Raw genomic sequence first — 24,677 nt, 5'->3', positions numbered from 1 at the left:
ATGACATGACATAAGCCCGGTTTTTTTTCTTCAAAGCGGGTTGAACATATATCCGGAGCTGTTTTCATAGCAACAAGTCCTAAAGCCCAAGCCTGCAAAGATTGTGTGTTCTTTGGGTGCAATCCTATACATGAACACATTTTTAGATGCAGTATGATTTTGTTCAGAAGTCTGTTGAGGTAACTATCCCAGTTTTCTCTAAGAAGAGTTGCATACTTATATATGATGAAGCAGGCAACACAATACAGTGAAAAGAGGTTTACTTAAAAAATAGAAGCAATCCGAATTTTGGATGACATAAGCAAAAGGACATGTAGTTTAAAGACCAGGGGACGGCAATGTCTCGGAGGTATGAATATTATCTCCAAGCAACAGGTGGGCCATTAGTGGTGTTATGATCAATGCTCCAACAATATTTGTGTTGCTCTCGTGTTTGCGAGAACCTCAGCAACAGTGTAAACATCATCACTCACAGTGTAACCGGATTCACTTACTATAACTGAACGCATGAATAATGGGATTGTGGAAACATTGTAGAGTGCAACACTACACCGTCAATAACTATGAAGAAACGAGAGTCTGTTCCCCCGGTGGATGGTGGAAGGGTTCCCAACGTGGATGTGAACACATGTAACATGTGTTGATCCTAATTACTTCATGTTGCTTTTTCTGTCAAAATAGTTCAAAATACCATTATGCAACATATTATATTTTGGGATGTTTTTCATTGACTGCCATTCAGTCATTTTTTTGTGTAATTTTGTAACAGCAAAGTCATAAAAACACAATGATTACAGTGAATTCACAGCTGTGTGTGTGTGTGTGTGTGTGTGTGTGTGTGTGTGTGTGTGTGTGTGTGTTGGCTGACCAGGTGCGTGTTGATGGAGTGCAGGCCGCCGACCGTCCAGTCCACCTCAGGCAGCGGTGATCCAGATCCATTGCAACTCACCGTCACATTGTCGCTCTCCATCACCAACACACTGCTGTGGCTCACACTGATCTCTGGTAAGTCTGAAACACACACACACACACACACACACACACACACACACACACACACAGTGTATGTTCATGTTAATGCACACCTGTCACTGCCTGTATCTACATATTTGCACACAAAATTAATTAATCACTTTTGATTAATGTTACAAAAAGAGCACAAAGGAGGCACTGGGAGAAACACACACATACACACACGTTCTCTCACACACACACACACACACACACACACTCACACACACAGTAGATGTCACAGGGATGAGTCACCACCAGGAGATACTACTGCAGAGTCTAAAACCTCTGTCAGAATCAGATTCACCCTCTGAACTCCTCCCCTCCCCGCCTCCACTCGTCTCCCTGCTCCTCTTCTCTTCCCTCCGTTTCACCTTTAACCCATTCCCTCCTTCTCCTGCTTTTACGGTCTCCCTCCGTCAGCCATCCTCCCTTTCACCCTCCGCTCTCCTCTTTACTCCTTCCCTCCCTCCCTCTTCAAAGAAAATAAATAAAAATGGAGAACACAACTTTCCTCCCTCCTCTCTGCCCCTCCTCCACTCACCACAATTGTGGATGTACATGTTGTGCAGTCTTATCTTGGAGGCTCCATTCCTGCAGTACAGCTGCTGCGTGTGGAGCCCGGCCTCTCCTCGCTGCTGCCACAGCTGGATCCAGCGGATGTCGCAGCCGCAGTCGAACACCACTCCGTCCAGACCCCTGGAAACACGATTATGAAACAAAAACAACATCAGTCTAATCAATAAGGATGTGACGCAAAGCTACTCTCTGTGTCTGTTAATGCCACGGGCATGTCTGGGGCCATTTTGCATGATTTATCATTAAAAAAAAAATGGAAGTGGAATGTGAATGTATAGTTGGGCTGACGTGAATATTGACAAAATTGAGAAAGCTATTGACAAGACATGGGCCACATAAAGAAAGGGGTTGTGCATGCAGTGGTAGAAAGTCCAGATGAAATGAGAGACGGCTTCAAGTGTCTCCGAAAAAAAATAGACAGTTGGGGACAACAATGTTAAAAGCTCTCTTGGCCATTTTGGAGCTGGTCTCTCACTGCGATCAAGATAATGCGAGGCTCACCAGTCAAGCTTTATGTCATACTGAGCAACAAGTCTGGTAAAAACTGGAGTTTTTGTCATATACATCGATTTCACGACTTATTTAGTGAAGGGAGACATGACAGGAGAAACTAAACAAGAGACAACGTAAAGGAATATATATACAATTTGTACATTAATTATTCAGCCTGTGTTACCTTGAAAATAAATAGCTTTTCTCTCATTTATCCAGTTATATGCTCATTGTCAGGCTTGCGCATGCATGCCGGACGAGTCCTAAGTGTTCTAAATAGTGAGGTTTTTTCGCAGAGATGCATGTGTTTGGGAAGAAGTGAGCATACAGCTGGATATTTGAGACATGGATCAGTCTATGGTCTGTGATTAGTCTTGGATCGGTGCAAAGTGTTTCGGAGGCAACATCTACTTCAGTCTGCTGCTTCCAGCAGGTTGCGTGCACACTTAACCGTCTCCATTAGCAACAGCAAGAACGGAAGCACAAACAATCTTCAGCTGCATGAAAAGCCACATGTCAGCGCTCTCGAGCTAATTAGAAACATTCTTCACGAGTCCAACAACATCAATGCAGTAATCGCCGTCAACACTAAAACGTATCAAGTGACGGTTCATGCAAATCACGCTGGCGTGTGTGACGGTCGCCACAGATCCAATGTAGGTGGTTTCACTCAGATGAACAGAAAAAGATGGGGAAAAAAAAACAAAGGCCAGCACTGCAGCGTTCAAATGCGAGAAAGTCAGAGGTCAAGGCAGTGTTGAGGCTATCAGACTCGGGCTACATTAGCGGCAGGCAGGTATCATCGGGCTCATTGGCGCATGCATATCATTACGGTGTGAGAGTTGCATCATTCCGCATCGTACGCCACCCCTTGCATTTTGCATATGTCGGAATTGGCCAATTTTGCCAAGATGAATGCCTGTCCAAATGTCCTTGACAGAAGTCAATAAGATATTGCAGAAAGCATGAATAATGCATGCGGTGCGTCCTGCATGCTTTATAAAGTAATGAGAATAGATTTCTGCAGGTGGGTCTCTCTTGTTACCAGGTGTTCACTGGATCTGATACTGTAGTCAGAGCTGAGCTTTTCCACATCCTCTATAAGGCGGCATTCCCATTGAGCTAACAAGGAAGTGCATCTATCCTTTTCTCTTTCAGGAAGTATTCATTTTAACAGTCATTTTACAAGTGCCCTCAGATTGCAGTCAGCGTTGGAATTATTTTTTACCTTTTATGCCGACAACAATGATCAAAGTCAAAATCGATATAACTCAAGAAAATTGCACATCTAATCTTATACATTTTTCACGTCGGAAAAACAACCGATAAGATACGAACTGAACACGGAGTCATTGTGCCTTTGTGTTCTTCAATTGCAGCACTTTGTGTTTTCATTACAGCACCTTCATTAGGCGACGAAACCATTTTTCTTTTCTGATGAATGTATTTTGTCGATGATGGAAACATTTGCACCAAAGCATCCTGGTGTGGACACTGAAAGCTCCTCTGTATATAGCACAGAGGAGTTCACACCACAGACGGGTTGATCCCTCCATGACGGTGCGGGGGAGAATTCCACTTTTAAAAAAGGTTTTCATTAAACGCTGAGCAAGTTGAACCACGAGGGATCACAGCTCATCAGAGCAAGGCGGCCCAGGGTTCCCCCCCCCCCTTCATACTGTAATTATGTTAATTGTTAATAAGAACCACCACCTCCATACATTACCCACTATTCCTCTGGGCAGCGCCGATCAGGGCCAACCTGCAGCAAAGAGCTGAAAATAGCAGGGAATAGCACTTAAATAATAAAAACTGCAACCCCTTCGTTTCAAACGTGTGCCCGGCGAGTACAGTACAGGACAATGTTTTTCACAGCTCCACCACCTAAACAAGCTATCAGACAAACAAATGAAGAAAAAAACAGCAAAATGACAGCTGGAAGTTGATAAATGTCTGGAGGAGAGCAGATTAGGCTTTGAAAACAACAAAAGCAAACAGGAGTGTGACCCCAGACACAGACAGCTAACCGCATGGTGTTTCCTTGAAGCTGGCGAATGATCCACCCTGCTACTTCAGCGGAAAGGTAATGATCACCACCCGAGGCTGTTTTTCTGGGAAATATACACACACAGGTGCTCCGGCTGAGGAGCTGTGCATCACAGGCAACGCTAAGCCACATACCGCAATGTTGCCGGCGTGCTTTGATCTCAGCTTGAATGCACTGCTTCCTCTCCTTATGCTGTTGTCAGGAATTATTTGAGGTTTTTAAATCCCGCGTGTTTCATAAATCGCCTTATTTACCACAGGGCTCCTGATCTTGGGTGTGACTGTGGGTTGTGTTTCCTGTGATGCCGGGCTTTGTGGTAATTCAGCAGAAAGACGTGTGGTTAGTTGCTCTCGGTGCTCGGCTCGTCACATTGTAAGTCACTTTTACTACAACACAGTACATCCAGATGTTAATGAATATTAATAAGAGAAAATGGATTTGTGGATCTATCCCTGACTAGTCATAAGTTAGCTTTTATTCCAAAGAAATCAAGGGGTATTTCTTACGATGAAGGATTACATTCAGGACAGTAACTCAGTCCTTTTTCACTCCAAAAGTGACTTTCCTTTTCATTTTCTCCAACACCGTACAGTAAAGTGTCTTCAGATCTTATGTGATGATTGTCAATTGCAATGCAAATTTACAGTGGAAGCAAATGTATGTTCATCTCGTTTTGATTTTCCCAAAAAGAAAGCCTACCCTAAAACGACTTTACATTTTGTACAACAAATTGAAATGTCATCTGTTTTTAACAAGGTTAGGGTTCGAGTGTTGCGTCTCTTTGTGGCCATTTTGAGTCTCTGTAGTCATTTTGAGTGTCTTTGTAGTTGCTTGGTGTCTCTTTGTTTCTCATTGCAGCTGTTTTACATCTCTTTGTTGTTGTCTTTGTAGTCGTGTAGTGTTTCTTTGTTGTCATTTTGAGTATCTCTTTGGTTGGTAAATGTCTCTTTGTGTGACATTTTGTTGGTGTAGACTGACATTTTGTGCCTCATGGGCCAGTGCCCTGTAGGCCTGTTCAGTTCTCCTCCTGCTGATGTTGTTCTGTTGCTCGTCACAGAGAAAGGTTGGCGACGCACTGCACACACAGACCCAGTGGAGCTGCAACACAATAGCGAGCCCTTTTAACATTTAATCAGCAGCGGTAATAGCAAAAGTATCAACACTTGCTTTTTGACGAGTTAGAATTCGGAGGAAGTAGACGAAATGTTGATTCTTAATATCGACATTAATTTCCTACGAGTGGAAACGTTCATTGTAGATATCTGTAACTAAAAGAAGTGCAATCATTCGAATTCACATCGGTGTGTCTGTAAAGACATCTGCTGTAATGCGTGATTGAATGAATCCAACACACGACTGTCACCCCGATCCACAAATATCTGGTCAGGTATCTTCAGCAATGTACGTACATACAGAAAATGATTGTGGTGATTTGTGCGACGTATCGGAAATGAACATGGTAACTCTGGGCGACATATCCTTAGCAGGTGATGCATCAGACTTATCAGAAGGGCAATTGTTGGTATCTGAAAGAGGAAATTACATTTCCAACAGGAACAATTCTGGAAATTCAATGAATCGTTATTCTTACCATTTGAAAAGGAATTACTGATATCTACAATTAAATGACAGATATCTGTAAAGCAGTTGACTTGCTGAAAAGTCATTTCTATGTGTTAAATACATTTATAACATATTAACCATTTTTTTTAGATATCTGACATGTCAAATGTAATTTCCATGAGTGCAATCTAAATCGCTCTACTGCTCAGCACTACTGATTGAATGTAAAAAACGTGAAGGTGATCTTCTAGTTACAGATTGTCTGTCTCTGAGACAAACAAATATAGATCCACTGAAAATCTGTTCGTCTGTTGTGTTAAGTCTTGTGATTTTCATTTGACGACAGGCCTGACCAGCGGCCACTTTTCCACAAACATACCACGTCACATATCATGTCTGCAGCCACCATGTGCTGGATATGAAACCCTTTTACAGGCTTCTTGTTTGTTGACAGTCATCATTTCAACTGACAAAATCCCCAGTCTTTGGATAGAAATAAGATAAATCGCTGAAATTCATTGTAAACTGTATGAGGTATGTGCTACACGCGAGGAAATATTGACAGGCGTATAGCAACAGTAACTAAGGGCGGAGCTTACTAAACAGTCAAATCTTTCTCTTTGATGGCATTGAATTGGATTTTTTATTGAATCATATCAATCTATTTTTGCTGTCAAGCACTCATTGCTGTTGTGTTTGTGCACTGCACTACCCATAGATCACTTGTCAATCACACATCGTGGCCAGCAGTCATTATCATTATAGTGTGGGGGGGGGGGGGGGGGGAAGCTGTCATCTAGCTGTCATGCCATCAGATTGGCTTCTAGAGTCTTGAAGCAGGAAATTGACAGTCGGACATCTATTCATTGGCAACAGGCTGAATAAACAGATGTCGCCATGTTTTTTATTTTTGAACTTTTTGTTAAATGTAAAATTAAACTCAGTTTTCATTTTGCAACAGGGGTTGGGGAGATTAGAGTTTCGGTAAAGAATAGTATAAATCAATCGGAGGGAATATACGGATAAAGCGGAGAGTCGGCACCGCCGATGTCACATTTAATGCTCTTCTCGTCAGCAGGAGCTTTTACAGCCATAACCATTTTTCCCCTGATCCTTGCTAAATTTGCTAAACAGTTGCTTTTATGATTGCTTCACCACACTCCTGGTTGTTGCTGGACCCGCTCCATCACTCTCGCGCTGTATCTTCTTGCTCGTGCCATGGATAAAGCAGTATGGTGCAAATGAATAAATCACCGCATTTTCCAATCGCTGCTTTTCTGTGAGCTTGAAGTCACTTGGCCATGCAGCGTCCCTGCAGGCTCTCTCACTGCCCGACTTTTCTTTTCCTTCAAACAGTTTCGGCTTTATTTGTCTGTGGAGCCAGACCTGACTTTGGCTTATCGACAGCACCACCTGCACTGCAATCGAGTAGAGGAAACGGGACACCCGAGTCAGGGAAGGCTCCAGGTAGGAAAAAATGGACAAAGTGAGTGGGAGCCTCGGGCAATTTCCTCTTCAGAGTCAAAGATTTTGTATACTTTTGGTGGCTACTTTTATAAAATGTACGTTTTAAGAGGCCCTGCGTGCATAACATATTGTATATTCAGGACGGATGATGTATTGATATGTGTACAATCTATTTGTAATCTACGTCCACATCTGTCCAAAATGTCAACACTTCATTTTATCCTGTTGCACATTTGTGTGAAATGTCATGATTGGCAAATAAATTCTTGAGTTATGGCCAAAAACGCATTTTATGAGGTCACGGTGACCCTTGACCAGCAAAATCAAATCACTTCATCCATGAGTCCAGGTGGAAGATTCTGCCAAGACGGACAACCCAAAAACAACCGGCCACGGCTGCTGGTTGTATAAAATGGCGTTGAGGTATAGCTCGACTGAAATATGCGTTTCCCTCGTATATCTCAAAAAGTGATGTTCCGCTCTTCTTTACACTCGTATTGCTGGAGACCCAAGGACGATCAGGGTCGAATTTGGTCATTTGGACACGCGATTTTGGATAAACAAGCGATGGAGCTCTGTGCAGCGGCGGGGGCGGAGCTTCAGAGCTCTGCGGACTGAGTCTACATCTACTTGGGTCAACAAGCGATGAGTAGTTCTCAAGAACAAGGAGCCAAGCAATCGGCCCGCGCCGAACGAGCACCGCGTCAGTTGCTTTTACAGGGAAACGCTTCGTCTTGGCATTTGGACTTGTGGCTGCTTCCCCAAAAATAGTAGCAGGCAGTCTGGGTTTTGAGATGGGGACCTCTGCGTCGTCGAGGCCACTGCTGCTCACTCTTCTATTACACTTAACATTTTAATTCTCCCTTTCCCTCTCGTAACGTTTGATGTTTTTTGAGGAGTCACTGTAAATGTCGTGTAATCTCAGCAAGAATTTTCCCTGAGTGCAGCTGGACCCTAAAAAAAAATGAAGGTTAAGATTCAGTAATTTACCTGTCACAAAGCCCTCTGAATTGCAATGTTTAATTCATTCTATTCCACTGGCGGTCAAGTCAGAAGATTACAGATTTTGATCTATTCACATTTCATCCATATTCAAAGAAAAAGTAATTCTGCTCCAAGAGGTGTGAATGTTTGACTTTGCGTCAGCCCCCTCCCCGCAACCCGGAGAGCCGGCGAGAACAAAGACAAAGAGACGATTATCCATGGCTCATCCAGAGGCAGCACACACGGCATGCCGCCTATTGTTCAGCCTCAATGTGATGCTGGGGCCTTTTCACAGGAGCCACAAAAGACTTGAGATTATTGAGATCTCACTGATATCATTGTCGTTGCAGGGAGTGTGAAAAATCTGTGCAACCGACCTGCGAAACAAAGTGACTGTTTTGGCAGCGACACTGAGCTTGATAAGAAGTGCCGGATAAGGGGAATAACAGACTTAATGCACATCAACTGATAGGAAGTACTGTTTCCTCTTTAAACGTTGCCTCGTCATGCAGGTCGACAGGCGTTCGTTCCCAAGTGTGATTTTTAACGGCAGAATCACGTGGAAGAATCGGCTCCTCAAAATCACAGAAAGCTCCACATAAGGGGGAAGTCCTGTCGTCATGTGAGAGCAGCTCAATAAAGACATGTTTTTACACCTAACCGATTATGCGCAAAGCAGCAGTTGAATGCGGGGAATGTAGCGTTTGATTCCAAACGTGGCCAATCGCAACGCTTTGATGAAACCACGTGTTGTTTAATGGTGACTTCAGCAGAGCGCCACTATTTGTTATTACCTTTTTGATATGAACCAATTAACTCTTTTCTTCATAGGAACAGACAGCAGATCAGTTTGTTTAACACATCCTTTTGTTATTGATAGATTATGATCATGGACTTGTGTTGTCTCTGTTGCTCTGCGTTTTAATTGCACCTCATGCTTACTGTTCTATCTATTTCTACGTGCCACAGTGGGCATTCCATTTACCCCTTTTATTTAAATTTTTCACAAAAGCAAATTGTTGCGGAAGCATTGGAGAGCAGCGGTGTAAAGAAACAGTGGACCTTAATGAAACATACAATGAAATAATCCTTAAAAACATTGTTGCTGTAATGCTTTTGAAGGGCTTACAGTGCAATTTCAGGCTTAAAAATGAACTATTTCCACATTTCCTACTCGTTGCAGGTCACTGTCACCGTGTTGCATCTTTGAAATTGCTACTCTTCCATTGATAAAATAACATGAAATACAATTACAAGAACAGCGCCTAGAGTGACTGAGATAACACGGTGTAGCGACAGCGTCGTGGCAAAGGGCCACGCTCCCCTTTCGTCACATAAAACGGAAATTACTTCAGCCGGTTTGATCTCCCTCTATTTACATAATATCCGTGTGGTTCAGCAGCACGGGTGGGCACTTATCATTGATACTACATTGTGTATCATTCTAATAATTAAAGGCTACGGGCGCCCGGTGAGCGCGCTTCATTTGGCCCGATTGAATGATTGGCACTTGCCGAGCTAATATGGTTTGGGTGAGCACACCAAGACAGTGGAGAGAGTAACGATGTCAGGCCCACGTCGCAGACTCTGCCCATGATCGAGTGACTCATTTCCTGTTATGGAAGCCTGATTCCACATGGCTTCGTTCTTTCGCAACGCCTCGGCCCGCGTCTGTGCCGCCACGTCACTCCAACAGACACCTCTTAACTAAACACAGCAAATTGAACAGACACGAACCCTCACTCCTCATCAGCATTCCCCGGGGCAAAAAGAACACGGGCGTCACCCCGGCCCTGCTTTCCATGTAGAACAACAAAGGCACCGTTTGTTCGCATCTAAAATGGTTGCTTGAGGAGAAATGGGATTGCACATCAGAGCGAGCCGTGCTCTGTGAGCTGGGACGGTGATCTGGTTGAGGTTGGATCGGTGCTAGTTATTCTAGTCTGTTGCATGTGATGTAGTCTGTCCAGGAATCTGAGGGCATTTAACTGAACACTAATACTGTTCTCTTCAGTGACTCAGGAGGCAAAATGGTCTACAATATAACACCGTTAAATTGCCATAAATCCTATTACAGAACAAAATGCTGGTTAAATTTCTTTAAAAATGTATTTTACAAAAATTGGAAAACAATGGAATCTATATATCCAACCTATTTCAAAGTGCCAAAAAGTGTTACATGATATATATATATATTGAACTATTGACATGTTTACAATCTCTACAGTCTCTGCAGTCAAAGTTTCACAGAGTTTTTGTCAGGCGAGTCAATCATGCTTTTTACAGGATTGACTCGCCTGACGGTATTTGGGGCGAAATTTGAAATGCGTAATGTAAAATAAAATTTGTTGAAATATCATATAATGTTAAGATTCGATTTGGTTGCTTTTTCTGATGGAAAGTCACGCATAAGGTGTTTAAGGACCGTCTGAAAGTTGATAATCCAATCATAATTTTAGTTTTTACAGCTTCTTGCTTTCATAAACGGTGTATTTTTTGGCGATTGTTTAACAAAGACATGCTTTTCTATCCCACCGGCAGGTTTTGGGGTTCGGAGGGTCAAGACTCTATGGGGATTAGATTGATCGGCATTAAACAAACAATCCACTGACGGATTCTCATTCAAATGTTTCTAAATCTTAATTGGTGGAAAAAGGTACGTGACATCACCTATTGCCCACTTCATACCAGTGAGTTGAGTGCAGAGGAATACTGAATTATATTTTGTGTAATAACCAAAACAGACTGGCAGAAAACAATGTGTTGATGTCGGTTTCTGTGACTTGATTGAGAAAATACATTTTCAGGGCCTTTAGGTATTTTTACACAGTAATACTGATGCCTGATATTGTGAAGTTAAAGATCTAAATAATGTTTCTATCAATAAATGTATTACATACTCTGCATATGGAAGCATGGGACTCAAAGCTTAGGCACTGCAGCAGCAGCAACGAGAGGAGCTTAAGACCAAAACTAGCTTCTACAAAACGCTAGAATTGGACAGCTGGTGAGACAACAAAAGTACAGAACTTGTACAGTGAAGAAGGAAATTCACAACCCAATAACAGGCACAATGAGGGATTCAGAGACCCATCTGCCTCCGATGAGGGCCCACAGTGAGATGACACTTGTGCCGCGCCGGCATGGGGTCCGCCGCGAGTCGCTTCCTACACAGGACGGATAAAAACGAGCGCCCTGTAATATGGTTGGGTCCTGCGTGTTCTAAGTTTTCCTCAGAATCGAGAAAGCTAAACGCTGAAAAATACATAACTAAACCATCAGTTTAAGCAGGGCTTTCCCTCCGCTCTGTCCTGCCTGAATCATAGGGCGGCAGGACTACCCCAGATCAGCATTGTGCCGCTCTCTCAGAGGACCTGCCCCGCTTCTACCTCCTGAAAATAGCACAATAAGGAGGCCTGCTTGAAATAGGCCTGCATCGCATCCTGCTACACCTCAGCTTTGAAGGCCAGGTGGCGCGGGGGAGCGCGTGTTCAGAGCACAGTCACATGACGGACAGCGCCGACGGGCGTAACATCTAATGGATAGATAGTTACTTTATTAATCCAGCAAGGGGACATTTCTTCGCTGCAGCAGCATGTATGGTACAGGTAAAGCAATAAAAATAAAGTAAAAAATATGAAACATAAAAATGAAAATATAAAAATGGAAATGCACAATATATAAAATAGAAATAGAGTAAAAATATTAAATATAAAAAATGCACAGTATATACAATGAAATATAATAATATTAAAAGATTTAACCAAACAAACAACGGTGTAACAGAGTTATTCTTAATGTGTACATTACAAAGCAGATCGGTCGCTGCCATGTTCTCCCTGGTGGTGGAAGAGCAAACTCATTTCTTGAACACAACGATCACTAAAATATTTATAACAAACAAGAAAACGGGGTTGGGCTCCCTCATCCTATACCAGACCATTACATTTCCTTTATGTGCCTTAATTTAGTCAATAAATGACTTTTGCGATCACAGTGCGACTATGCCGCCTATAGGTTCAGTCATTTGCACGTGCTCAGACAAATTAGAGGGTTTTATAGAACCAAGACAGGAATTATAATGGCATGCGGTGAGGAAAATTTGAATGGCGGCAGATAGTGTGCAGGGAGCGCTGATGAATCACTCTAATAAAACACAAACAAAAGCCAACAAGAGAGAGAGAGCGAGAGAGAGAGAGAGAGAGAGAGAGAGAGAGAGAGAGAGAGAGAGAGAGAGAGAGAGAGAGAGAGAGACCAGACGAGGACTTACAGCTCGGAGAGTTGGAGGTGCTGGAAGAGCTGCCACGACAGCGTGGTGAGAGGATTCCTCGACAAGTTTCTGCAGAGGAGAGGAAAAAAACAAAGCGAGGGTTAAATGGATTGGTTTTTATATATGAAGTATTTCATGTCTCCTGCTTGATGTCACATCTGCTCCCTTTCATCTCACATCCTCCCTTTTATTCTTGTTTTGATGTGAAAACCCGAATAGCAAATCTTACCCTGGGTCAGTTTGGACATTTTAGTTCAATGTACTATGTTTCTGTCTCGGTTGACATAATCCTGCACTTAATGTATATCCACAGTGCTGTCGTGCGTATCTGCAAGTTGAATAAACTCAATTTCTGTGAAATCAAACAATTCAGCTCAACTAAAATAGAATAAATTCAAGTAAAACAAGACAAGTGGGGAAGTGGATAAACCGGCCTGCATTGATGGCTAAAATAAAGGCAAAGTGCTATTGACAAGAAAAGGGAAACAGGCCTGTTTGTGTGGAGCTTCAGGGCTCTGGCAACTCAATAAAAGAAAGTTGACTGCTTTCAAGTCAAATAATTAAATTGACTTAAGGAACCTCCTGCGGCTCAGGAAGCCACTAAATTCGATAACAAATAGCCAGAGACTTACGAGTGATCCGACCAGGACCAGTTCAAATATGAAGGAAAGTTGAGATAATACTCTTCATAAGAGATACGACATGAGAGCATTTACACAGCAGCGCACGATCAAATCCTGTTATGTAGTCCAAGAGTATCGCTCCATCTGATCATCCGTTTTCTCTGACGTACATGTGCATGGTTTTGACTGAACGCTCGGTTGATGACTCACATGCTTTGCACATTTCTGTACCATTTACAACACCCAATATCACAGCTCACAGTGCCTGTAAGGGAACGAGGAGTGATCCACTCAGCCTCTAATTGAAGCGACACACGCAGGAAATGGCATAATGCGAGATAAGAGACGTCTCAACGACCAATAGATGGTAAACAGTATACATTTCAGAATACAGCAAATGGGCGTATTAAACATAATGGATTACTCAGATGTTCCAACTGTAACATCCTATGATTGTATTCAAAAAATTGAATGTTAAGGGTGGTGTAGAGGTAACTTACTAAGGCAGACAAAATACACGTAAAAATAATGTTCAAATAAATGTAACAACATGACATGAATTTGAAATGATCAAAATGCCAATATGGATAAATAAGTAGATAAGCCAACAGCAGTTCATATTTATAGTATTTAAAGAATTTTCATTTCAGTGCACTCTATGGCAGGTTCATTTGTATGGAAGACAAATTAGACACTCCTGTAACCAGGAGCGTCGCCATGGCAACAGGCAGCTGAGGAAGTTGCAGGTCTTTTTCTTTTCCTGTGGTATCACACATGCACACACACAAATGGACATGCAAAACACACACACACACACACACACAGGTAAAACCCACACAGGTATGTTTGCACAAAGTCACTCACACGCTGGTTAAATACTATTGTCACCTTGAAATACTTGTGCAACTGCATTGCTGCTCTGAATACAGGGGATGTGTGCATGAGTATGTGAAGATGCTACATGGAAATTCACCTGCCAAAGAAAACCTGCAGTCCCGAAGGGACAGTATTATACACAGAAAGAATACATTACAAAGAGAGAGAGAAAGAGAAAAGGTGGGCAAGCCAACAGCAGCTCATTAGGTGATGTAGAGCAGGGCAGCTCTGCCCTTTCGTCAAACCCCCCCCCCCCCCGAAATAGACAGACACTTAGACTACAGATCTCCAAATAGACACACGTCAAACGACAGACCTTATTAAAAAATATCTCCAAATATACATAAATTAGACTCCAGAGCTCAAAGTTAATGTAGGAGTAAATTAAAAATAGAAGATAAGATAAGATAAGATAGAAGCTAAAGCCCACAGACCACACATCACCTGGCGATCAAGACAGAAGACAATGAACGCTGTTCCTGTAGAGCTGGTTAGGTCTTTATTCACTACAATCATCAAAAAGCAAAAGCAGCATGTGTTTATATTTAGGTTTTTATGTAGATTACAAAATTATTTTGTATTTCTGTCAATTATGCTACTCTCCCGGATACATTGAAAGCAATAGTTTGACGTTTTGGGAAATAAGGTTATACGCTTTCTTGCTGAGAGCCAGATGTTAAGATTGATGCCACTTTCATTGGACAGAATCTGCAAAAAAAATCTAATGAATTTATTTCCAAAAAATAAAAAAACCACTCTGTTTCCTTTATGCTTAACTTCAGATGTTATTTAGTTCTGCTACCTTCTTATGAAATGCTCGTAGAGACACTGGAATATCAGTTATGCTTGTAGGCTAAGTTATGTAAGGGTGCTGCAAATAAAAATCAAGTTGTATTACTTGTAAAAGCAAACAAATCTACTTAAGACAGCGATACACTTTTTAATACACATGAGCCTTAAGTGACAAATGCAAATGTTTTGTTTCCACCTTTTATTGTTGCATACAGATAAGTGGGAGCAAGAGACCTCCTTCACGTCTCCGGCAGGAAGTGTTCCGTTTTCAAAGGTCATCCTTCACATCTCGACAAGAAATGTCAGCTAAAATTGGATCGGGAGGGGTAAATGAATTAATAAATATATAAACAAATCAGCAAATAAGGCATCAAAGCCGACGGAATGCCAAAAGACAGGAGGTGAGGAAGGGGCATTGATTATTCAATTTAAAAATTAGCAGCGGAGAAAATGAATTAGAAGCCAGGCAGCTGTGTTTCCAGGCCTGGAAGGACATACACTCTGCACCAACAAATATATACACATAGACCTACACCGCTTTTACTAGACCGTAAAACAGACACAGTTGCTGTTCAGTCACTGAGCCACCACCGATCATCTCCAGACAGTGCTCATTTGAATAAGAAATTATGTGATTCACATGAAATTTTCATTAGGTTGGGGTGGAAAATATGCGCTACGGCGACGGATGCATCTGGGTGTTAATATTGATGGCGGCGTCGGCTCCCCAGCCGGAGGGCGACGGAGTGAATGCTAAGCCGAAACCCGGGTGTTTGCTCCTCTGCAGAGGAGGTGCGACTCCTCCTCCCTCCCTCTTTAATAATTCTGTTTGGCACAAATGCCATTGGGAGGGCTCGGCTACTCGAGAGGGTTGGCTAATTAGTGCAGCATCACTGGTGGCTACTGTCTGAGTGTGGGGGAGCTCTGCAGATTGACATTCAGGACCACGCGGAGGAGAACCAGACAGCCACTGAGCGAGGTGTCGCAACGGATCAGCAGCGTGGACGTCGTGAAATGTAGTCGTCATCTGTCAAGCTGAGGAGAGGCAACTAATATTTGCTGCAGCGCCATAAACTAATTGCTTCCTTTTCTCTTTTCTTCTATTTTTTACAGCATTTTTTCTAATTCCTGAAATGTCTCCGAGGCCTTCGTGTTACGAGTAATGCTGACGACTGTGAGCTGCAAAAACAAACCTTTTAAAAAAAATGAAGTACAACTTTAAAATATCACGGGTGTCAATCTTAAAAGAAAGTTGTTTTTCTCCAGTTTTGAAAAACTGACATTTAAGAGAAGGGAGCTTTCTCTTACACGGCAGCCATGTGCAGTTTGTTAAATAGTGTTGTATTAATAATATAAAAGGTTAAAGTGCTTTGATCTAGGCCAGGGGTCACCAACCTTTTTGAAGCCGAGAGCTACTTTAAGGGTACTGAGCAGTACGAAGGGCTACTTGTTTGATACAAACTTCCTGAATAACAAAATTGCACAGATCACCTTTTAATAATAATAATAATACATGTGAAGAGACTGTCTGATCACGTTTATGTTAATTATTCCTCACAATAATTAACAATGATGGTAGGAAACAGATATATTTAAACATGCAACATTTATTTGTTAATTTCTTTCAACATTTGAAAGTCAGAGGACTCACATTTTTGAACAAATCGTGAACTCTGTCCCATGTTTATACAAATGATCAGTTATGTAAGATAAAAAAATCAACTCTTTCACTTTTTTAAATGAATCACATTAGTACTCATCACCAACTCTGTAGGATGAATGATGCAGTGGTAATGGATACATTTTGGGTCACCTTTACATTGTGCAATGAAGCCGACATGCCGGCCCGTCATGGCGGGAGCACCGTCTGTTGTCACAGACACCAGCTTTTCTAACGGGACCTTTTTCTCCACAAAGAAACTCTTCACCGCGTTGTAGATGTCAATTCCCCTCGTTGTTGTCTCGTTGTGTCAGGACTTCTTCTTTTGTGGAGAAATCATCGAACACCATTCGGATGAACATCAGCTGAGCTGTACTGGTGCTGTCCACGGACTCGTCGCACTGGATGCTAAACCACCTGCACTGAACCAGATCCCGGTCCAGTCGCTCCGTTAAGTTTTCGGATATAGCCGACACTCTTCTTACCATCGTACTCGCCCCCAGTTGCACATCAGAGAGAGCGGAGATGGCATCGGGACCATTCTTCTCGTCTTTGAGCACAGTGTTTGCAACTATCATTGCTTCTTTCAAGACCTCCCCGTCCGAAAAGGCTTTCTTGTTCTTCATCAAAAAATGTGCAGCTCTAAACGAAGCTTCAGTTGTTTTTTGTGATTATTTCACCGGCCTCGTGAAAAAAGACTGTTTGCCCAAAGCTGCCTTTAAGTCACGCACTTTTTCTTTCCGTAGTGCGCTGCCAGGTGGGTAGTTAGCATGGAAGCTACTGTGACACGAACAGAAGTGTCTCTCCACATTGTGCCGCTTTACCGTCGCAACAGTTGCCCCGCAAATGAGACACACACATTTGTCTTTCACTGTCATAAAAAAGAACTCTTCCTCCCAATCATTGTGGAAGTAATATGTTTTCTTTCGCTTTTCTGCCATGTTGTCTTTAGTTTGGGGGGTAAGAACCACATCTAGCTTCGTAGCTTCCCATCGTAGCTGCGCCCACTTCCTTGTCTCAGCAAAGAGTGAGATGGCCATTTGACATGCGCACAATATTGAACTTTGACTTCAGGCAAGGTCAGAGTTCATATATACATAAAACATTTTCGTTTTTAAAATGTTATATTAAATATTATCATATCACATTAATTACATTAATGCAAGCGTTTTTGATTAAAAAAAGAACAGCGACTACATTTTTTTTAGATGGAGCTCCATGGTGACTGCTGCTTTTTTTAGAACATGCTTCGCGGGCGACTCGCATGGTCCTTGCGAGCGACCAGGCGCCCGCGGGCACCGTGTTGGCTACCTCTGATCTAGGCCATCTCTTGTCGCAAACAGGCAACTGGCATGTACAATTCAGAGAATACTGTCATGAAGGGGTAAGTACGGTATTACATAAAACACATTCAAACCTGTTTAATGAAAATACACATTCGCGCTGCTTCTCTCTACCATCGACTGACGCAACACAACAGTTATTCAGCCTGCAGCCGAGTTCACATTCAGGCTTCTGTTCACCCGAACCGGCCAGAAAAGATCCTTCTTTGTCTGGAAACCGAGAAGATTAAATGTCTTCATCCCATCTCAAAGACGCCACGTGTTATTATGCATTTAATATGTTGATCCGGCGCATAACACATCAAAGCCTCTACCGCTCATCACCAAAGGTATTCACGTTTGCATTTGCAGAGGATGAACTTACTGCAACCCCTGAGACTGTTCTAGAGCTGGAAAGGTCACATATACAAAATATCCACAGTGAAAAATACAAGTGTTAGCTGCTGATAAGATCTGCTCATGCACCACCCCAGCTTCCTGCGTGCATCTGCCTGGTAACACCCAGAACTTATTTCATGCTTTTCATCCTACCCACTGCAACCATGTATCTCATGATCCGCCGGTCCGATGCACCATGCTCCGATTGTATCCTGCCTGAATGCACATAGAGATTGAGTATCTGTATGTTGATATGCATGTTCGACCATACCTGCAATGCCTCTGTCAAAGGCTGAAAAGGCTCATGGGAAATATCTTAGCTTCCTTTGTTTGATGATATCTGGGGGCTGACATCTCACTCAAATTAAATTCATATTTAATGTAGACGACTGAGCAAAAACAAAAAAATACATATCATGTGAGTCCTAAAATATACCCCATCTAATCCTTAAAAAAAAAAAAAAAAAACTTGACAGCTGTACCTCCTCACATCCCGCTTCCTCGATGTTGTTTTTCTCTCGCCAGTATTACAGGCAACATTTTATTTCTGGGCTTCCTCCACCCCAACCTCCACCTTATGTGTTGATGGTTTTAGTATTGTTGCTGCTCAGATAATTTGAGTCTTTTCAACCCAATCTAATTGTAGATATTTGTATAACCGCTGCAAAATGTGCCTCTCACTGAAACGTGGTAAAAGGTACGGCTAAGGATAGAAATAAATTGGTGTAATAGATATTTTGTATAAAAATTAAGAAAAGCTGTAAACAGACAGGACACTAAATTTGATTTCTGGTTACTATATTGCATCAAATGCCTACCTGCATTGTAATCATGCAATGACACCAACGTCGAAATGATACGGAGACTCTGGCCCCCTAAGGTTTTTCAAAATCCTGTTTTGACTTACAGAAGAGGATCAGCTGTTCACTTGTCCTTTTTCTGATTTGTGCTAAAAAAAACAATCTCCTTTTAAGGTGAGAAAGAACAATTCCAGATGATTTTGGCACAATCTAACCTGGGGACACTTTATTTAAAAATACGGCGCAGAAGCTGACAGGCGACTCAACGACTGCTTCATTTGTTTACAGTCATTACCTAAATGTCTGAAAAATCAATGAGGTAATGATTTATTAATGTCAAAATGTGGAACATAATTAACAACAGAATCATTTCCACACAGCACATGAAGTTCGTCTTTACTCATACCCCTCCCTAGTTACACATTCAGTACATGTTCTGTCATCCGGCAGCGGTGTCTTTGGGGGCTATGCACATGTAGAAAACAGTAACCTGCCATTGCTGGTGAATCTTAAGTTACTGGTTGTCCTCCATAGGTCTGTTTCCCCTCTGGTGAAACTCATACATTTGGGAAGTATTACCTGGGCGAGACCAAAGATAATTAGTAGTAGGCCTACTTATATAATGAACATCAAATGAAAACTTTGTTCTTTGTTTATTTGGTTATATTTGTGTGTTTTGCATTTTTGCTTTTGTTTGTTTCTTCATGTATGTACAGTAATATCTGTAAGTGAAATGTAAAAACGGATAAGATATTGTGTCCAAATGGAAAGTAGAAAGGAATGTATCAATGATACGTATCGACACAATAACATAACATAATTTTCCTTCCTTGGTTGGACAATAAAGTGCATTTATTTGATTCAGTTCTATCAACAACATACTCTGTTTATATTTTTATTTTCTATTTCAAACCTGTCGTATTAAGACAGCTCACATTGGTCCACAAACTGTCATTTATGAAAAAAGAATAAGCACATCTCACTCATGTGTCTTCCTGATGGATGTGCTTCACCGAGACAACACTTGCATTGCATTATTGAAAGAGAAATATGAGGGAATGTGCTTAAAATGCCCCTCCTTAGGCAGTTCAATCACTGAAAATATTAAATTGCGAGGGGGAGTGAGATCCATAAATTGTGTCTGAGGTAGCATATGGAATTCATTTCGTCGAAACAGCCAAGGAGAAACTTCAAACAGCCACCGCTTCATTATAACCGGGAGTATTATTCGCCCCAAATCTGCATCAAGCATAGGTACGAATGGCTCCGGGGAAGAGGGATAAAAATAGTCGATTCTTTAATCTCAGAAAGATCCTCTGGTTGGGGTATATGTGTGCATGTGTCGCGCTAATCTTGCAGCAGAATTCCTCTCATCTGCCGTTAAACCTGTTTATTCCCCCTCCGCATCCGAGCCGGGTTAAATAACATGAAACTGGGACTTCTATCAAAGCACCCTTGAGCAAGGTACATAACCCTCAACTGTTTTAATGAGTCCAACTGTTTGTCAAACGTACGACGGCAGCTTTGGAGGACAAACGGGATAGCAGTCTGTATTATGGTTTCACGTTGATACGTTTTCAACTCTAGTGAAGGATTTCTCACCTCATTTTAAGTCCTTGTGGTCTGTCTGAACAACACGTACTCACTCCCAACTCGTAAAATACTGCAGCTCTGTCAGTTGCCCTACACTTCAAACAATGACGCTCCACAAACCCCTCTCGCTTCAATTTTGGACTCACACAGCATGTCAGTTTTAGCTTATTACATGCATAGTGTCTTTTCAAAAAAAGCTTCCGTGTTTACAGGAAAGTATTCAGTTCGCCATGTATTGTGTCAATAGAGGTTTCAAACAGGCATGGCAAGACCACAATGGTGGTTCCTCCCCGCTGGACTCACTTTCATGAGGAATATATGAAAACAGGCCAATAAAGAGGAAAGGAACAATCAATATCTACAATATCCACCCTACGGCATGCATTCCCCCATGGTGGTCTTATAGTGAACTATTGTTTTTTCTGTTTGCTTTTACGTTGGAGTGTAGTCTACATTTTTAGGTTTCTTACGCAACAAAACCACTTGGTTTGGCTTAGAAAAGCATTGGGGTTTGGCTATAAATAAGTATGTTTCCTATGTAAAATAACTACCTTTTTTACGGAACTAGCAAAGTACAGAAATTACCTTACAAACCTACGGTGAATAAGGTCCACGTTGACTTGGTATCACACGGGACATGGACAGCATTGTCCTTGGTGAAAGTCCTGTGTTCATTTGACTCATCCAACTTCCACTCCCATGCGTCCCACTTGAACTTTCTCATTTCCTCTGAGAGTCTAATGAAGACGTGGATGAGTTAACGTTGGATTTAGTTGACATCCCGGTGCATCTCATACAGGCGCCAAAGGGTGCCTAGTGTCCAAGTATCAGACGACAGGCGCCAATAACCAAGCAGCGGCATTTGAAAGTTGGGAGTGAGTATCGTCATCTTAGTTTAGCATGCTAACACTTCCTAGTTCGCACTAAAACGTACAGCTGAAACTGATGATTCTGCCGATGGATTAGCTTGTCGATATTTTGTCATAAACCAAAGTATTGGACGAAGCACAATTTTGACCAAATGATGGGGTTAGCAGAAAAGTCCAGGATCACAATGGGCATGCTCCCTGAATCAATCACTGTTTGAGAATAGATGACTTTGTCTTCAGCCCAATAACTCCTGTAAACAAAATGCCTCATGGTGACTCATGACATTAATAACAGCCCATAATATCTGTTACTTTCATTCCAGCAACAGCTTCGAGTGACGTGGAATGATTACTTTTAATAAGGGCCTATTTCTGCCTTTTCAGTATCGTTTTATGAATCCTGCTTTCAGTATAACACCAACAAATCAGTCTCCCGGTAGTGGTATTGTTTGGCTGACTCAAATCTCTAAAGAGCATTTTTGTGCTGTTTCTGAGTTGATAGCAAATTGGTGGTTTGATGAATAAAAAAAGGGAATAAAGCAAAAAAGGGTTACGAGCCAACCGGAAAGGCAACTTATGTCCAGAATCACTGAGTCACTGAGTCAGGTTAGCACATCAGTAATTGGAATACATCCCTGAAATATCATCCGAGGTTTCAGTTTGTCAGTGCAATTAATGAAAGACAATATTGTACACAGTCATCCGGCTGATTGTGAGGGAGAGATGCGAGTCGTGGTTCCAAGACACAAGAGAACGAAGCCTTTAAGCCATGACTCTAATTATTTTGTTCCTCCCAGATAGGGATGGAGATGTTAAAATCGACTGAGCAATTTAATGAAAATTGTCATCAATCTAATGAGACAAGCAGAGACTGAACTGCCACTGGGCTGACAGCAATGCCAAAGGTACACTTGAATCTTTTTGCCGTAATTCCGATTGCGTTTGTTAATCATGCAGATGAAATATGCGGAGCCTCAGACAAAATTACGACGCAAAACACATCTTTGCTCTCGGAGAGAAAACAGTGGCGGGTTTGCAGTGGAGTTTTTCTCACAGTGGAGAGAAGTTTGCTGCTTGTTCAGCTGAGGGTACACACTGCCAACCTGTTCTGGCCTGCTGCTTTATGAAATGCCTCTCGCTGAAATCGATAAAATGTTAGAGTTGATTAAAACACCAATAAAGACACCTGGGAGTATTTTTAGATGACTGCAAGAAACATTTTCAGCTCTTTCTACAAGACCTTGTTTCTCAAAGTGCTTTTCCAGCAAGCAAGCAAGTCAACACAGCATGTTACGATAAATACATTCCATAGTGGTATTTGTTTGCTAAATAGCAAAAAAACAACAACAGCGTAATGGAAGAGTATTCTCCTCATTTCTTTGGGCAGAGGTAATAATGCACCTCAGGACCAGGTCATTTCTGTTATTGGGTTCAAACAGCATTGGCCTCCATTAATTTCCATCCATGTAGGTAGTCAAGGGTAAGACATTGAAGATGACTGTGTGTATTTTGCCAATAGCATGACTCCTTAAATATGGGAGTGAGCGAGTGAGTGAGTGCATTTTAGTCATAATCCAGATGTTTCAGAAAAGTGACCGAGGCATTCCAACCATTTGGACCTCAATCCAAATCTACTGCTGCCTGGAGCGGGCAGTCAGGACAGAGTGCAACACATGGGCTTCTGCATGTGTCCATTTGTAATTCCACAGTCCAGAGGACTGGATGAAGCATTGTCTCAGTTAATTAAAGCATTTCCACAGAGCCTCAGGCTTGGCCCCTGTTTCTGTCTTTGCCACAATGATTGTTTCTCCCCAATAACAGAGACAACTGCCATGGGAGCTGCTGGACAATGGACACATAACTCTTAAGAGCACTGAAGGCTTCCGCAATCAAATCTCTTATCACCTAGATGTGGACCCGGGGAATCCTGTGCAGCTGTCAGAAGCTGCAGGGTGAACTATTGGAGAAAACCTCAGTTTTTACTGCAGACTTGCTGAACTCCAAACTTCCAAGAGGATTGGTTTGGAAACATCGAATTTTGTTCACCCTTGCCCTTAGGGGTTATTGTGAGAGGGTATTTAAGTGAATTTAGAGTGTATGTAGCTGTAGAACATTTAAACACATAGTTTGTAATCAAATTTTTGCATGTATTGTTGTAAGGCAAATGCACAGAAATGCTTTGAACTGAATGCTAATGTCAGCATACTAACATGCTCACAGTGACAGTGCTAACATGCTGATGTCAAGCCCTTTAATATTTACCAATGCAACCATCTTAGTTTAGCATGTTAGCATGCCCATATTTGGTAATTAGCACTAAACTCAAAATACAGCTGAAGGCTGATGAGTATGTCGGGAGCCTTGCTGGTGTTTGGTCGTAAAACAAAATGACTGGACAAATGGTGCTAGATTAGAAAGGGAAGGGATCACCAAAGTGATTCCAATTCATCCTGAGGGGAACATGAATGTCTGTGTGAAATGTCATGGCAATTCATCGAATAGTTGTTTTCAGTCTGGACCAAAGTGGTGAACCAGCAGCCCAAATATGTTACTTTTTCATATTATATATACTATAATATATTGCCACTCATCACACATTGGTGTGTGCGTATGTGAAAAATTACTATAATACATAAAAATGGCCGCAACAGTTATAATATGTCACTCTTAAGTGCAATCATTTCAAGTGACATTTAACTGCTGTGCTTCAGCTACTTTTAGCCAAACATGTAATCTGCAAAAATGGATTGCTTTGTCTGCAAAATAACCAGTAACTATAACTATAGCTGTCAAACAACTGTAGTGGAATGGAATGTACAATATTCCCAGCTGAAAGAGGTATGAATTTACTCCTGTATAGTAAAATACTACAGTAAATATAAGTTACTTTCCATCACTCTAAAGCAGCGGACATGTTCCACATCAACACATATTACACCCCGACACTAATATACAGTTAGGTTACAAATGATTTGTTAAAGAAAAATCTATCATATTTTGCAAATTGGACATCAAAGCCTGCGAGTATCACTGTTCATTTTATGATTTTGTGTACATCATCAATACACTAACAGCAACTTCATCTCGAGTTATTTTAATGCAGAGTAAGAAGATGAATGCACCCATCACCTATTGACACTTGTGCTTGGTTGCTTCCATCAGGAATGCAATGCCAATGCCACGTCAGTGTGAGACATTGCCAACCTAGCATGCTACCAGCACTTTGTAGTAATGGAGAATCTTTCATTAATTTCAAAGGAAATCCTCCCTCTGTGGCCGTGGTGTCGCTTAGCATCTCAGCATGCATTATTACTCAGAGTACAGCGGATC

At 41.8% G+C, this 24,677-nt stretch overlaps 1 protein-coding gene across 1 annotated transcript in view; it reads right to left on the bottom strand.

Annotated features, from left to right (window-relative positions):
* Nucleotides 1-24,677, bottom strand: part of ntrk3b (neurotrophic tyrosine kinase, receptor, type 3b) — a gene marked incomplete at its 3' end in the record, with an annotated part of 159,687 nt that overhangs the window by 80,931 nt on the left and 54,079 nt on the right. Inside the window, exons 4-6 of the mRNA XM_079294337.1 lie at nt 12,414-12,482; nt 1,556-1,710; nt 869-1,011 (exon numbers count right to left, since the gene is read on the bottom strand). Of these exons, the coding sequence (XP_079150463.1) occupies nt 869-1,011; nt 1,556-1,710; nt 12,414-12,482 (367 nt within the window). The remainder of the gene's footprint in view (nt 1-868; nt 1,012-1,555; nt 1,711-12,413; nt 12,483-24,677) is intronic.

Source organism: Melanostigma gelatinosum, assembly GCF_949748355.1.
Source record: "Melanostigma gelatinosum genome assembly, chromosome: 2".
Taxonomy (NCBI): Eukaryota; Metazoa; Chordata; class Actinopteri; order Perciformes; family Zoarcidae; genus Melanostigma; species Melanostigma gelatinosum.
Note: the sequence above shows the minus strand (reverse complement) of the source record. Positions and strands in the feature narration are given on the sequence as shown.